This window comes from Dipodomys ordii, unplaced genomic scaffold (genome assembly GCF_000151885.1).
Source record: "Dipodomys ordii isolate 6190 unplaced genomic scaffold, Dord_2.0 Scaffold26, whole genome shotgun sequence".
NCBI lineage: Eukaryota > Metazoa > Chordata > Mammalia > Rodentia > Heteromyidae > Dipodomys > Dipodomys ordii.
In genome coordinates this window covers 12,890,935-12,904,572 of record NW_012267242.1, presented here as the reverse complement: position 1 = coordinate 12,904,572, position 13,638 = coordinate 12,890,935, and the positions used below count along the sequence as shown (strand labels likewise).

The 13,638-nt window shown below is 36.0% G+C and overlaps 1 protein-coding gene across 1 annotated transcript in view; it reads left to right on the top strand.

Annotated features, from left to right (window-relative positions):
• Positions 1–13,638, top strand: part of LOC105984741 — a 62,443-nt gene that overhangs the window by 27,362 nt on the left and 21,443 nt on the right. Inside the window, exon 5 of the mRNA XM_013015016.1 lies at positions 5,421–5,513. Coding sequence (XP_012870470.1) covers positions 5,421–5,513 — 93 coding nt within the window. The remainder of the gene's footprint in view (positions 1–5,420; positions 5,514–13,638) is intronic.

The window sequence follows — 13,638 nt, the reverse complement described above, 5'->3', positions numbered from 1 at the left end:
TGTCACATATATGATGGGGTATTATACAGCCACAAAAAGAATGAAATTATGTTGTTTGAAGGGAAATGGATAAAACTAGAGATCATCATATTGATAGATGCTCTGATAAATCAAGCTCAGAAAGACAAATACCACATATTTTTCTTGTATACCAAATCTAGAATTAAAAAACAATAATAATAATATGCCATGCTTGTAAAAGGAGATGGTTTGGCATCCAGTATATACAGGGAACTCAAGAAACTAATCCCTCCCAAACCTAACAAACCAATTACTAAATGGGCAAGGGAACTAAAGAGGGACTTCTCAGATGAAGAAATAAAAATGGCAAAGAAACACATGAGGAAATGTTCATCATCCCTAGTGGTGAAGGAAATGCAAAAAAAGACAACCCTGAGATACCACCTTACCCCAGTCAGAATGTCCCACATCCACAAATCAGCCAACAACAAATGCTGGAGGGGATGTGGAGAAAGAGGAACCCTATTACACTGCTGGTGGGAATGTACACTTATACAACCACTTTGGAAAGGAGTCTGGAGGGTCCTTAGAAAGCTAAAGATTGATTTCCCTTATGACCCAGTCATACCACTTCTAGGCATCTACCCTGAACAACAGGAACCAATATACAAGGATATGTGCGCCTCCATGTTTATTTTGCAGCACTGTTCACAATAGCTAGGATATGGAAACAACCCAGATGCCCCACCACAGATGAATGGATCCAAAAATTGTGGTATCTATACACAATGGAATATTATGCAGCCATTAGAAATGACAAAATAATGGCATTTACGGAGAAGCGAGGTAAGCCAAGAGCAAAGAGACAAACGGTACATGGTCTCCCTGATAAGTGGATGCTAAATCCAAAATGTTAGGTGATACGACAAAATTAACAGGACTTAAGAAACAAAGAACTTCTACTCATCTGGTCGAACCACTACTAAATATGCCCATGCTGCTGATCACATGTATGGTGTATATGTGTACACCGTTATATGTTATAGACCATGATAGACAATTTGCTCCAGGAAAGTTAGAATGAACTTGTGACTTTAAATGAGCATCATTATTCCACAATACTGTGAAATTTTGGAAATTATGTAATCACTTAATCACAATTTAAAAAAAAAAGAACCTCGGGGAAGGTAGGGAGAGAAGGGATGGTAGGAGAAAAACAATGGAGGGGGTAACAATGCTCAATAGGAAGTGTACTCATTACCTTACTCATGTAACTGTAACCCTCTGTATAGTATCTTTACAATAAAAAATTTTTAAAAAAAGGAAATGGTTTGGAAGTGAAGGGAAAATAAAAGGGCAAGAGAGAGGGTAAATATTAGAGAAATACATTATATATACTCATGAAAATAGCATAATGAAACCCACTAATAATTATTACAAAGTAGGAGGATGAGGGAGAAGAGTGATACAGATAAATTTCATCAAAGTATATTATATGCATGTTATAAATATCACAAAGAAAGCCTTTGTATCATTTATGCTAATAAAAATGTATGAAATCATGTCATTTGTAAGAAAATGGGTAAAACTGAAGATCATGTCAAGTGAAAGAAGCCAGCTTTTGAAAGACAATAATTTTCAGGTTTTTTCTCATATGTTAGAAGGGGGACTATTTGAAAAGAGGTCAATAAAAGTAGGGAGAGAGACAACAGAGGGGAATGGAGGGGTGAATATGATCAAAGTATATTATATACATTAAGAAAATGTCACAATGAAACTCATAACTGTGTACAATTACCACACGCTAATACAAAATAATTATCGTATGCATTCTTCAAATAATTTAGGACATTTTTGCTTTATTTTGCTTTGTCTTTAATTTAGGCTTTTCCTCTATTCATCTGAAATTTATTTGTGCATGAGGCATGACCTCATTCTCTGTTGGGCATGTATTTATTTGGTATCTAACATTGTGGTGGAAAACTGTCTAGTGATATTTTGAATACTGATCTTCCCTCATCTGTTTAAAATGTTACTTTTGTCATATTCCAAACTTCAATTTACAGGTTAATTATATCAGGCTTTTTCCTGTGGATCATTGCTATTTGTCTTTCCACATCATATTTACCAATTGAAGCTCTCCATATGTCCAGATCTCTATTGTTAATCTCTCACTTTGTTTTCTATCCTAAAAATACACTCACTTTTCTTGTATATTTGCATTTCCACATGTGTCACATAATCATTTTGTTAGACTCTATGGAAAGTCCTTCAAAGACTTATAATGGAATTGCATTCAATTTTTATATTAATTGGGAAATATCTAGCCATTATTTTCTATAGTTCATTTATTTTAAAGATTATTTTACATATAACTTCTAGACTGAAGCATATAATAATGATCTAATATTTAAATTATAACTTTTGTGTCATTTTTGGAAATTATAATTCAAATTTCAGTAGGTGTTATAAAAATATAGTGGACATATACAGTATAAAAACTTAGATAATTAAGAAAAACAATGATCAGTTCTATAAGTGAATTTGCATTTAGTGCTCTAAATAACAGGAGTACTGTTTATATAATACTGATGATCTTCAGAGTGCATTACCATCTTTATCCAATTAATAGGTTTATAGAAAGCCTGTTGTGTTTTTCAAGGCTTTAAATGGCATTTCTATGGTACAGAACCCCAGTTAAGTCCAGAGCGTACATGTTTCTTCTCCATGAGCATGCTTCAGCAATTCTTTAAGCAATACAAAATGTCAAAGGGTATATCATTCAAACATTTGGGGGAGAGAGAACAGTACTAAGATTTGAACTGAGGGTCTGGGGCTTGCCAAGCAAACATTCTACCACTGGAGCTACAACCCTGACTGTTTCTCTACTTTTTATTTTTGCTTTTAGACAGAGTCTACTGCTTTTTGCCCAGGCCAGCTTCTTATCTATGCCATGATCCTCCTACCTATGCCTCCCATGTAGCTGGGATCACAGACACATATTATCATGCCCCGTTTATTTATTGAGATAGGGCCTCACTGATTTCCCGCTCCCCCCTCCCCCCCCTAAGCTGGCCTTGAACTATGATCCTCAACTCCCAAGTATCCGGGATTAAGGCATTAAGGCATGGGCATGGCCTCATATGAGTAACTTTAAATCCCATGAAATTCTGTTCCCGGTTAATTTACCAGTTTCTCTACCTTAATTTTCACAATGAACTTATTTAACTATCTGTGGCCTAAACTTTCCATTTTACCTATATGAAAATAAAGGTATTTTATATGAAAATAAAATACAGAAGTTGGAATCTACACAGGGATTTTAATCAATAATAAATTTTAAAATGTAACCAGATTTTACTGAAATAACATCTGTATTAAAGTTACAGGAACCTTAATTAAAGTTCTGGTTACTAATCTTCATGTAAATGGTAAAACAAGCCAAGATCATTTCCCTCCTGAACTTCTATATTTTTTGATAAAATGAAAAGTTTAGGCTACAGATAGTTAAAGTAAAAGTTTCTTTGTATTTAATAAATGTATTAAAGTCTGGAAATTTTTCTGAATGCTTATCTGTATGTGAGCTTTAAATTACTTCTTTAGTTGTCATTCTACATATTTTGTTTTATTTTTATTTCCTCTATGCATCATGAATCACCTATCAGTGTATTGTTCTTTATGTGCAGTATTTTAACATTTCAAGGTATACAATTTGGGCTTTTTCTATCAATCTTATATTTTTGATTTCTGGTCTTCTATTATAGTTAGTTACTGTGGCATGTTTGACATTTTAATTTTTCATTTTGCTCACACTTCCTTTGTAGTATCATTTGTTTTTATTAATCTTGCCATTGAAGTTGAAAGGAATGTATGTTCTTCGTTGAAAGTAGAGTTAGACTTGTATCTATCTGTGTGTATGTATATATATGTATAATTTGTTAACTGTATTACTCAAGTCTTCTATACCTTTTTCACTTGATGATTTTGACTATGAACAAGTGTGAAAGTTACCCATTTTGCCTAAGACAAGGTATTATGTGCTAGAACATTTCACAGACAATTCCTTATACAATCTTCTGTTATACCGTCCTTTAATTATCAGTTTTACTCTCAATTGTTTTGACATTAATAATATTAGCATTTCACCCTCTTTTCCCATCCTTTCTTTGCAATATTATGCTATATATCTCCAGTAAACAATGTATAGTTCAAGGGTGGAACATCCAGACCAGAGGCCACCTAAAGCCCCCAAAAAGTAATTTGTTCTAGCCCTACCAAAGTAACCACAAGAAAGATTCACAATTAAATAAATGTAAGAATATTTTTCCATAGCAAAATAAATTTGCATTAAGTGAATCATAATAACAATGAAAATTTTGAGGGATAAGCAAGAAACATCCATTACAGGATAGACAGGACACATATGAATATATGACAGAACACCCTTGCACTTCTTGTGGGCTGCTCCATAGCCCATCTACCTGTACTGAAGTGACTCAATGCCAGGCAAGCTGGGAGTATACACATTGTGAAATAGTTAACACACTGTGGCAAAACAATGGCAACCCAATGATGATGAGATGATATGAGATGAGACAACTCCTCCTGACACTGATGACCTTGTCACTCAGGATTCACCAGATCCTCATTGAGGATTTTTTTGTTGACACAGATGATAACTCAAATCCAACCTTTATTTACATGCTCATAATCAATAATCCTTCCCAAAACGTAATCTCGGATGAAGATTAAACTAATTATAGTGCACAGAACTGAAGAGGGGATTATATGAGTGGTAGATATGTTTAAAATACAAGATGCAGGATTAGAACAGAAATCGAAGTAATAATCACATCACTGGCAAAACACTGTAAAGTTATTGTAAAGTGAGATCCTACAAATGGAAACTACAAAGAAAAATAGAACAAACCTCTGACATTTCCAACAGAACAGTTATTTCTTTTGTACCTAGTTTCTGGTGATAGAAAGGAGTAATGAAAATAACCTATCTGGAAAGGTCTTACAGATCAAAACTTGCAAAAGTCAATGAATTGGCACACCAGATGCATCTGGATAAAATAAAATAAAGACACAATAAGCCACTTTTACCAGGTCTCCTCATGACAGAGACAAAATTATTCAGAAAAGGCTATGTAGTGAGTAAGCTAGTCACAAAGAAGGTAAGGCCTCCTATAGAGGGACGGTTGGTTTAAATAAAAGCATCCATTTGTTTGTTTGATAGTTGTTAGCATCACACAAAGAAAATTGTTTTAATGTCTTAGTTTGTCTTGGAGAATAATAGCCTAAATTGAGATTAGTGACTTTACACAAGCTATTATAGAACAAAACAAAACAAAACTCTGAAGGGTTCTGAAGGAGATTTCCAATTTTCTGTCTGGCCTGTGGTGAGACAACAGACATAACAAATACTGCCTAACTGGTTGTTTTCATATGTTCAGTAACTGTAGATTTCGACATGTCAGAGGAACTGCTGCCTTTGGGAGCCATCAATGATAAAGAAGTCAACATCATCATCAACCATGAGAGGCCAGGTGATCAATTCTCTCAAACAAGACTTGTTTTATCAATGGGAAAAATCGTTGAGCTAACATTTGACGAGCTAAATGGCCTTACTACAGATGGAACTCAAAACATGTCTCGCTCAGAAATCAATTAATTGAATTTGCCAAGAAAGAACTTCGTCATCTTTATCCAAATGATTTGTCTACATGCTGTATATAGCCATTGTGATTCATCAATGTGAGATCAGCAGTAATGTTAGTATAAATTTTACCAAAAGCAAAGGGTTTGGCAGCAGCTAGCTGACTTGACACTGAGTACAGTGATTTGTTTACTATTGTGAAGTGTGGAGGCTGAGTGCGGGAAACATGTTCTTGAGATTTTTATGAACTATGGGATGAAGTCAAGCAGTTTATGGAAATGAAGGAAAATCCTGTCAAGGAACTCAATGCCTAAGGTTAAGCTGCAGAGCCCAAACCAGATTCTCAGCTCCCTGCTTTCAAACATAAAATCACCTAAACCTAAACTAAGGTTGTGTAAAATACAACTAGAAAGGAATAATACCTTGCACTTATTTCCTCACTCTGGAAGATCCATTATGGCAAACTAATTGAAGCATTTAATAAAAGGTTCAAAGACGTCAAAAGTTACATTGTTACATTGTTCACTGTAGACCCAGGTGATATGCCTGATAACCTATTACAAGAAATCACTCACCTACAAGTAACAATGAACTAAAATCTAGGTATACTTTCATAGGTAGCCATAAGCAATAATGAATTTCCCACTTTAGGAAAATATGCACTGAAATATGTATCTGTATCTGGAACAATTTACTGCTACAAGCCGTTCTTCTCAAAATTTACTATCACAAAAGTTAACTATGTTCTAGACTAACATACAAACATAGAATATATCAGTAACATGTATACACACCTCACCAGAAAGGAGCAGCAGTTCCAGCCATCACAGTAGAGGTGAGTTAATTACATGTTTGGCCAAATATAGAAGGCTAATTTTTAAATTGATAATTTGTATGGCCTGTGAATGGTGTTATAAATATCCAAATGGCCCTTGATAGAAAAAAGGTTCCCTGGTATAGTTATATATAGGTATTTTATTTCTTTACCAGTATGAGTTTATATTTGTTAATAGAAAAGGTTAGCCTTTCATTTTATTAGAAGAAAAAACTCACTAAAATAAGTCCATAACAAAAGGATGTACTACAATGACAGTAATAAGTTTTAACAATAACATAATTTCAAAATAGCAAATGGCTTAATCAAGGAAATGAGATTTTAATCTGTAACATAGTATATACAATAAATATATGTTCAGACTTAACTCATTATATCATACAACAGACCTACAAGGAAAAATAGGTAAACCAATAAATGTAGTTTTAAGGTTTAATACTTATACACAGGCAAAAAGTAATAAGAATTATGAGTTACTTTAAAATTAAAATATCAGGGGCTGGGAAGGTGGCTCACTGGTAGAGTGCTTGCCTTGTATGCACGAGGCCCTGGGTTCGATTCTTCAGCAACACATAAGCAGAAAAAGCCAGAAGTGGTACTATGGTTCAAGTGGTAGAGCACTAGCCTTGAGCTGAAGAGCTGAGGGACAGTGCCCAGGCCCAGAGTTCAGGCTCCACAACTGACAAAAATAAATAAATAAATAAAATATCAATCTTGGGCTATTAAATGTAATTCATCGAATTCTTTACCTAATGAATTGAAAATAAGCATTCTCTAGAATACATTATGCAGCCAAAATAATAGAATACTTTGGCCATAAAAATATATATTCCAGAAGATCAGATTCATACAGTCTATGTAATTCTAATGCCAATGTTGTAACTAATGATAGATGAATAGCTAAAAACTAAACCTCATGCTTCTGGAAACAAAATAATCCTTGGGTTAGATAGAAATAATGAAACTAATTGGAAAACATTTAGAACTACATTATTATGAAATCAAATGATTCTTAAGGGGAAAGACAAGACACTAAGTACATTTATCAGGACACAAAACAGGCAAAACAATTAAAATGCATAACAATAACATCTATTCTAACCATTCAAACTAAGCCAGGAGAAAGAGTAAGAAATAAGAAAAGACAGTGTCAGATATGAATTAAGTCATGAGAATTAATAAAAAAAACATTTTTGAAATGATTGCTAAAATGTACAGATATATCCTGAGATTAATCTAAAGATTAAAAATGAGATAGAAGCTGGGTACCGGTGGCTCATGCCTATAATGCTAACTACTCAGGAGGCTGAGATCTGAGGATCACGGTTCAAAGCCAGCCTGGGAAGGAAAACCCATGAGACTCTTATCTCCAATAAACCACTAGAAAACCAGAAGTGGCACTGTGCTCGTGGTAGAGTGCTCGCCTTGAGCTGAAGAGCCCAAGGATATTAAAATCTGTAAATGTGTAACATTTGCAACTACATATTTGTGATATATCCTCCATTTTAAAATCATCTCTACCTACATATTATTTACAATACCTAATGCAATGTAATTGCTATCAAATAATGGTTATAATAGATAAATCAATAAACATGGTTTTAAGGTTTAATGTGGTCTTTCTGAGCTTATACACAGGCAAACAATAAAACAATGACAAGAAAAATAACAAGATCGTGGTTCAAAGCCAGCCCGGGCAGGAACATCCATGAGACTCTTATCCCCAATTAACTGCCAGAAAACCGGAATGACCAAAAAGAAAGAAAAGAAAAGAAAGAAGTTAGGAAGTTAGGAAGGAAGGAAAGAAGGAAGGAAAAAAGAAAGAACGAACGAAAGAAAGAAAGAAAGAAAGAAAGAAAGAAAGAAAGAAAGAAAGAAAGAAAGAAAGAAAAGGAAGCTGGGTGCTAGTGGCTTATGCCTGTAATCCTCCTAGCTACTCAGAAGGCTGAGATCTGAGGATCACGGTTCAAATCCAGCCCATGCAGGAAAATCTGTGAGACTCTAATCTCCAATAAACCACTAGAAAACTGGAAGTGACACTGTGACTCAAGTGGTAGAGCACTTGCCTTGAGCTGAAGAGCACAGGGACAGTGTCCAAGCCCAGAGTTCAAGCCCCATGACTGACAAAAAAAAAAGGCAGGTTGTCTCTCATATGTGGAAGCTATATCTTTGGAGAAAAAAAATTACATGAATATACATGGGAGAGTACTTGGTGTGAAGTGGGAGGGGGAAAGTGGAGAATATGATAAAATATACATTGTACTTATGTATGAAAAGTCAAGCAAATTTATTTTTTAATTGCAAGAGAAATAAAAAAGAGAGATAAGAAAGAGTAATAGAGGAAGTGAATGTTATCAAAGTATATTATATGTATATATGTTACAATGAAACACCCCACATTTCATAATTAATATGAGCTAATAAAAATGTGGAACCAAAATTCCAACTAATTAAAAATGTATACTTAACAGATATCAGCTAATCCTTTGATTTGGGGGAAAAGGAGATATGATAAAAACAGAGAAGGGCATGTTACTTTGCCTCTTCCCTTACTCTTTTTTTTTTTTTTTGGTCAGTTGTGAGGCTTGAACTCTGGGCCTGAGTGCTGTCCCTCAGCTCTTCAGCTCAAGGTGAGTGCTCTACCATTGAGCCACAGCACCACTTCCAGTTTTCTGGTGGTTAATTGGAGATAAGAGTCTCATGGACTTTCCTGCTTGGGCTGGCTTTGAACCACAATCCTCAGATCTCAGCCTTCTGAGTAGCTAGGATTACAGGCATGAACCATCAGTGCCCAACCCTTCTTCCCCTTTTCTATTATCACTCTTTCCTTAACGTGTCCCTGGTTATCTTTAATATAGATGCAGAGCACAAGAGAAATAAATAATAATTCTATTTTTTTAATTTTTATTTGTTTTTGGAGGAGGGCTTCATACTTGCTAGGAAATCACTCCATCACTTGAGCCATGCCTCCAGTCCTGCTTGTTTACTAGTTATTTTGGAGATGGAGTCTAGTGAACTTTTCTGCCTGGGCTGCCATGAGCTTCCAGCTCTCAGCCTCTTGAGCAGCTCAGTAGCAATTACATTAGTTCTACTTCCATTTCAAGCAATAGAAAAACTCCACTTTATTAAGCCAAAAGGGAAAACTGTTAGCTTATAATATTAAAAAGTATTAGGGTGTATCTGATTGGATCTGAAACTCAATCACCAGGGTTGTGTGAGTCTTTCAGTCTCTTGGCTCTGCTTCCCTCTCTTTTGCCTCTAAATTCAGATAGGCTTTTGAAATAACAGTTGTGGTATGACTGCACGTCTCATTGTGTGGGGCGGGGTCAAAGGTAGGGAAGGAATTCTGTCTCTTTGCTGATGGTTCCCTTAAGAGTCCTGAGCTTCCACTCTGTGTTAGACATCCGGAGTTGTATGCCCACCTATCCTTGCCCACTAATCACACAGCAGCACTCTTCATTTTTATACAAAGGTAGATCTCTTACCCTACCTCAACCACATAGAGTAAGAATAGGCAATTGGTGTGCATCAAATGAACATCAGGAACTGTTGCTGGAAGAAAACAAATGTGTTTGATGGAAGCAAGCAATAATTTTACCCAAAGGAATTTTCACCAGTTTTGTGGTATGGGTATTTTTATCATTCACTATTCCCCTAAAGTTACACTTTTCCTGCAACAAATGGAAACCTGCTTCCTGATCTTCTAGAGTTAGCAAAAACATTGCACTTTATAGGACCTTCAAAAACTTCCACAATCTCAGAGAAAAGGGGAGTCAACTCATGAAGAAAAGTCCTTGAGAAAGAAAAAGATGTATATTGCTTGTTTTTCTCTCTCAAGGGAAACACACACATACAAATATATATGCAAACATTTAATCAAGCTAAGAGTGCCTGTATTGGGTTCCCCAGTTCTGTAAGACTTTATAGTTATGCAATACTAATAATTATCACTTATTGAATATCTGCCACAATGCCAGGCAAACTGCCAGACCATTGACATACAATTCATTTAATACCCTCAAGAACCATGCAAAGTAGATACTATTATCCTCCCTTTACAGATGAAGAAACAGACAAGTTAAGAAATTTGATCTGTCACGGAGCTGGTAACTGGAGGAGCCAGTAGTCAAGGCAAGCCTAAGGGGTTTATGACACTATGCTGTCACCACTGTACCATGGATGTTGTGATCTTGGAAGTAAATTAAATATTATATAGTGTTGTTTGAATTCAGCCCCTTAATGTACCTTATCTTAAAAGTTCTTATGAGTTTTATGAAGAAAATGACATGATCACTTTAGGACAATAAATCCATATTGTTCAAATAATTTTCTATGGATTATATTTTCTCTTTTTTATATATTTTTTCTTTTTTATATTTTTTGAAAAGGTGATGAGCGGGGGTGGGAGGAGTTAGTTACATACGTAAGATAATGAGTATATTTGTTTTAAACACTGTGCCCCATCCCTCATTTTCTCCTGCTTACTTTCTCCCTACTCCCCTCCCCCCACCAAGTTTTAAGGTTCATACCCAACATAGTGTCAAGTGAGTATCAATGTTGCATTAGTTCATCCTTTGTCCTACTGTTTCTGTGATTCCCTTTCCCTTCCACAGATCAAATAATCTTATATACAAGACATAAGGTACAGAAAACTAAGAGAAACAGAAAAAAGAACTACATACAGGATGTAATAAGAGCCTCTTGTTTCCATATCTTGGAGTTCATGTTAATACAATTCATTATATATGATCCTATGCACTAAGCAATTGGGTTATTGAGATCCCCTGTGAAGATATCATAGATAAGCCAGGAGTCAGTGGCTCAGGCCTGTAATCCTAGCTACTCAGGAGGCTAAGATCTGAGGATCATGGTTCAAAGCCAGCCGAAGCAGGAAAGTCTGTGAGACTCTTATCTTCAATAAACCACTAGCAAAACCGGAAGTGGCACTGTAGCTCAAGCAGTAGAGCCCTTGCCTTGAGCTGAAGAGCGCAAGGACAGCGCCCAAGCCCAGAGTTCAAGCCCCACGACCGACAAAAAAAAAAAAAGAATATCATAGATTCTAGTTATTACAAATGAGGGAAACCTATACAACCTACTTTTCTTTGGGTCTGGCTTACTTCACTTAATATAACTTTTCCAGGTCTTTCCATTTCCTTACAAATGAAAAAATGTCATTCCTTTTAATTCATAGAAAATATAATAAACATCAGCTCACCTATGCATCCTATCTGGCTTTGATCCTTCTCAATTAAGTAAGATAACAAAGTCTCTGTCTGGTTCCTTGTACTTGAGTTACTCCTATAGGAATTTTTCTCTTTCTCTTCAGTCATTTCTATATCCAAAATTAAAACACTGGCCTGAAAGATGATCCCTAAAGTCCTGATACTCACAGACATGATATTGTTTATATCAATTCAATACCTCCTCGTTTAAATCTGCTGTTCCATTATGGAATTCTATCTACCTGCCAGATTCTATTTTATTGAGTTCACCCTCCTTAATCTGCCCCAAGTTTCTTAACCAGACTGTAATGTATTGCCTCTTTTTCACCCTCTTTCAGTACCCACCACACACCCAATGTGTCACCCAGATCTTCTGGAAATGTCTCCTCCCTTCAGTCCAGTGTCAGTGCTCTTGAGGCTTCACTGTCTCTACTTTTTTAGTTATATTTGTCTGTATCCACTTCAATCCATTATCCACAATACTAGCAGTTATTTCTAATGAAAAGAATTCTTCCTATTACTTTTTAATATATATTTTATTGTAAAGATACTGTACAGAAGGGTTACAGTTACATGAGCAAGGTAATGAGTCCATTTCCTATCCAGCATTGTTACACCCTCCTTTATATTTCCCTTACCATCCCTTTCCTCCCTACCTCCCTCCCTCCTCCCTCCTCCCTCCTCCCCCCTGCAAAGTTGTAAAGTTCATTTCCAACATACTGTCTTGTATATCTCATTGTTACAATGGGTCATCCTGTATCCTTATTTCAGCAGTTTATTTCCTTTCCCCTCTCCAAATTAGAAAAATGTATATACAAGATGCAGGGCCCCTGGGCTGGGAAGGTGGCTCAGTGGCAGAGCACTTGCCTTGCATGCCTGAGGCCCTGGGTTCGATTCCTCAGCACCACATAAGCAAAAAGAAAAATACCGGAAGTGGCGCTGTGGCTCAAGTGGTAGAGTGCTAGCCTTGAGCTGAAGAGCTGAGGGATAGCGCCCAGGCCCAGAGTTCAGGCCCCACTACCGGACCAAAAAAAAAAAAAAGATGCAGGGCCCCAGAATCAAATACAGTGACAACAGGGGTTGTACCATGGGGGAAGAACATACAAAAGAAACAAAAAATCACTTATACATTATAAGTATGTTAGGAACAAAGAAAAAACGTTAGCAAGAAAGAAAAAACTTCTTGTGTCCCTATCTTGGGGTTCATTTCACTTAGCATCGTTATTGATCATATGTACATAGCTTTTGATCTCTTCTGCTTGTCCTAGACATATACTAGTTATTGCAGATAAGGTAAACCATGGGACCTATGTTTCTTTGGGTCTGGCTTATTTCACTTAATATAATTTTTTCCAAGTCTTTCCATTCCTAACAAATGGGACAGTGTCATTCTTTCTAATGGAGGCATAGGATTCCATTGCATATATATACCACATTTTCTTGATCCATTCATCTACATTACAGCCTTCAGTTGCCACCCACTATAAACAAGGCAATATCAATATATGATAGTTCCCACATGACTTGACATGGCTTTCAAGGCCTTTAATCTCCCTGTTCTTTCCCATACAATCCAATAAATGCATTCTTTAAAGGTCAGATCAAATATAATCTCCTACTGACCTGTCTAAAAGGTATTGCATAGCTTATACATCTATCTTATATTATTCACAGATACCTTTATGATAACATTATTTATGTTCATAAAATTATGAGCTCTTCAAAGAAAGGAAGCATTTCTTCTTCATTTATATCCCTGTGACAGGCATGGTGATTGGCAAGTAATTAGCTGGCAACACATGTTTGTTGTATGAATGAATGAATGAATGATCTCTAATATTGTGACTAATCTTTTTTTTTTTTTTTGGTTGGTCGTGGGGCTTGAACTCTGGGCCTGGGCGCTGTCCCTCAGCTCTTCAGCTCAAGGCGAGCGCTCTACCACTTGAGCTACAGCGCCA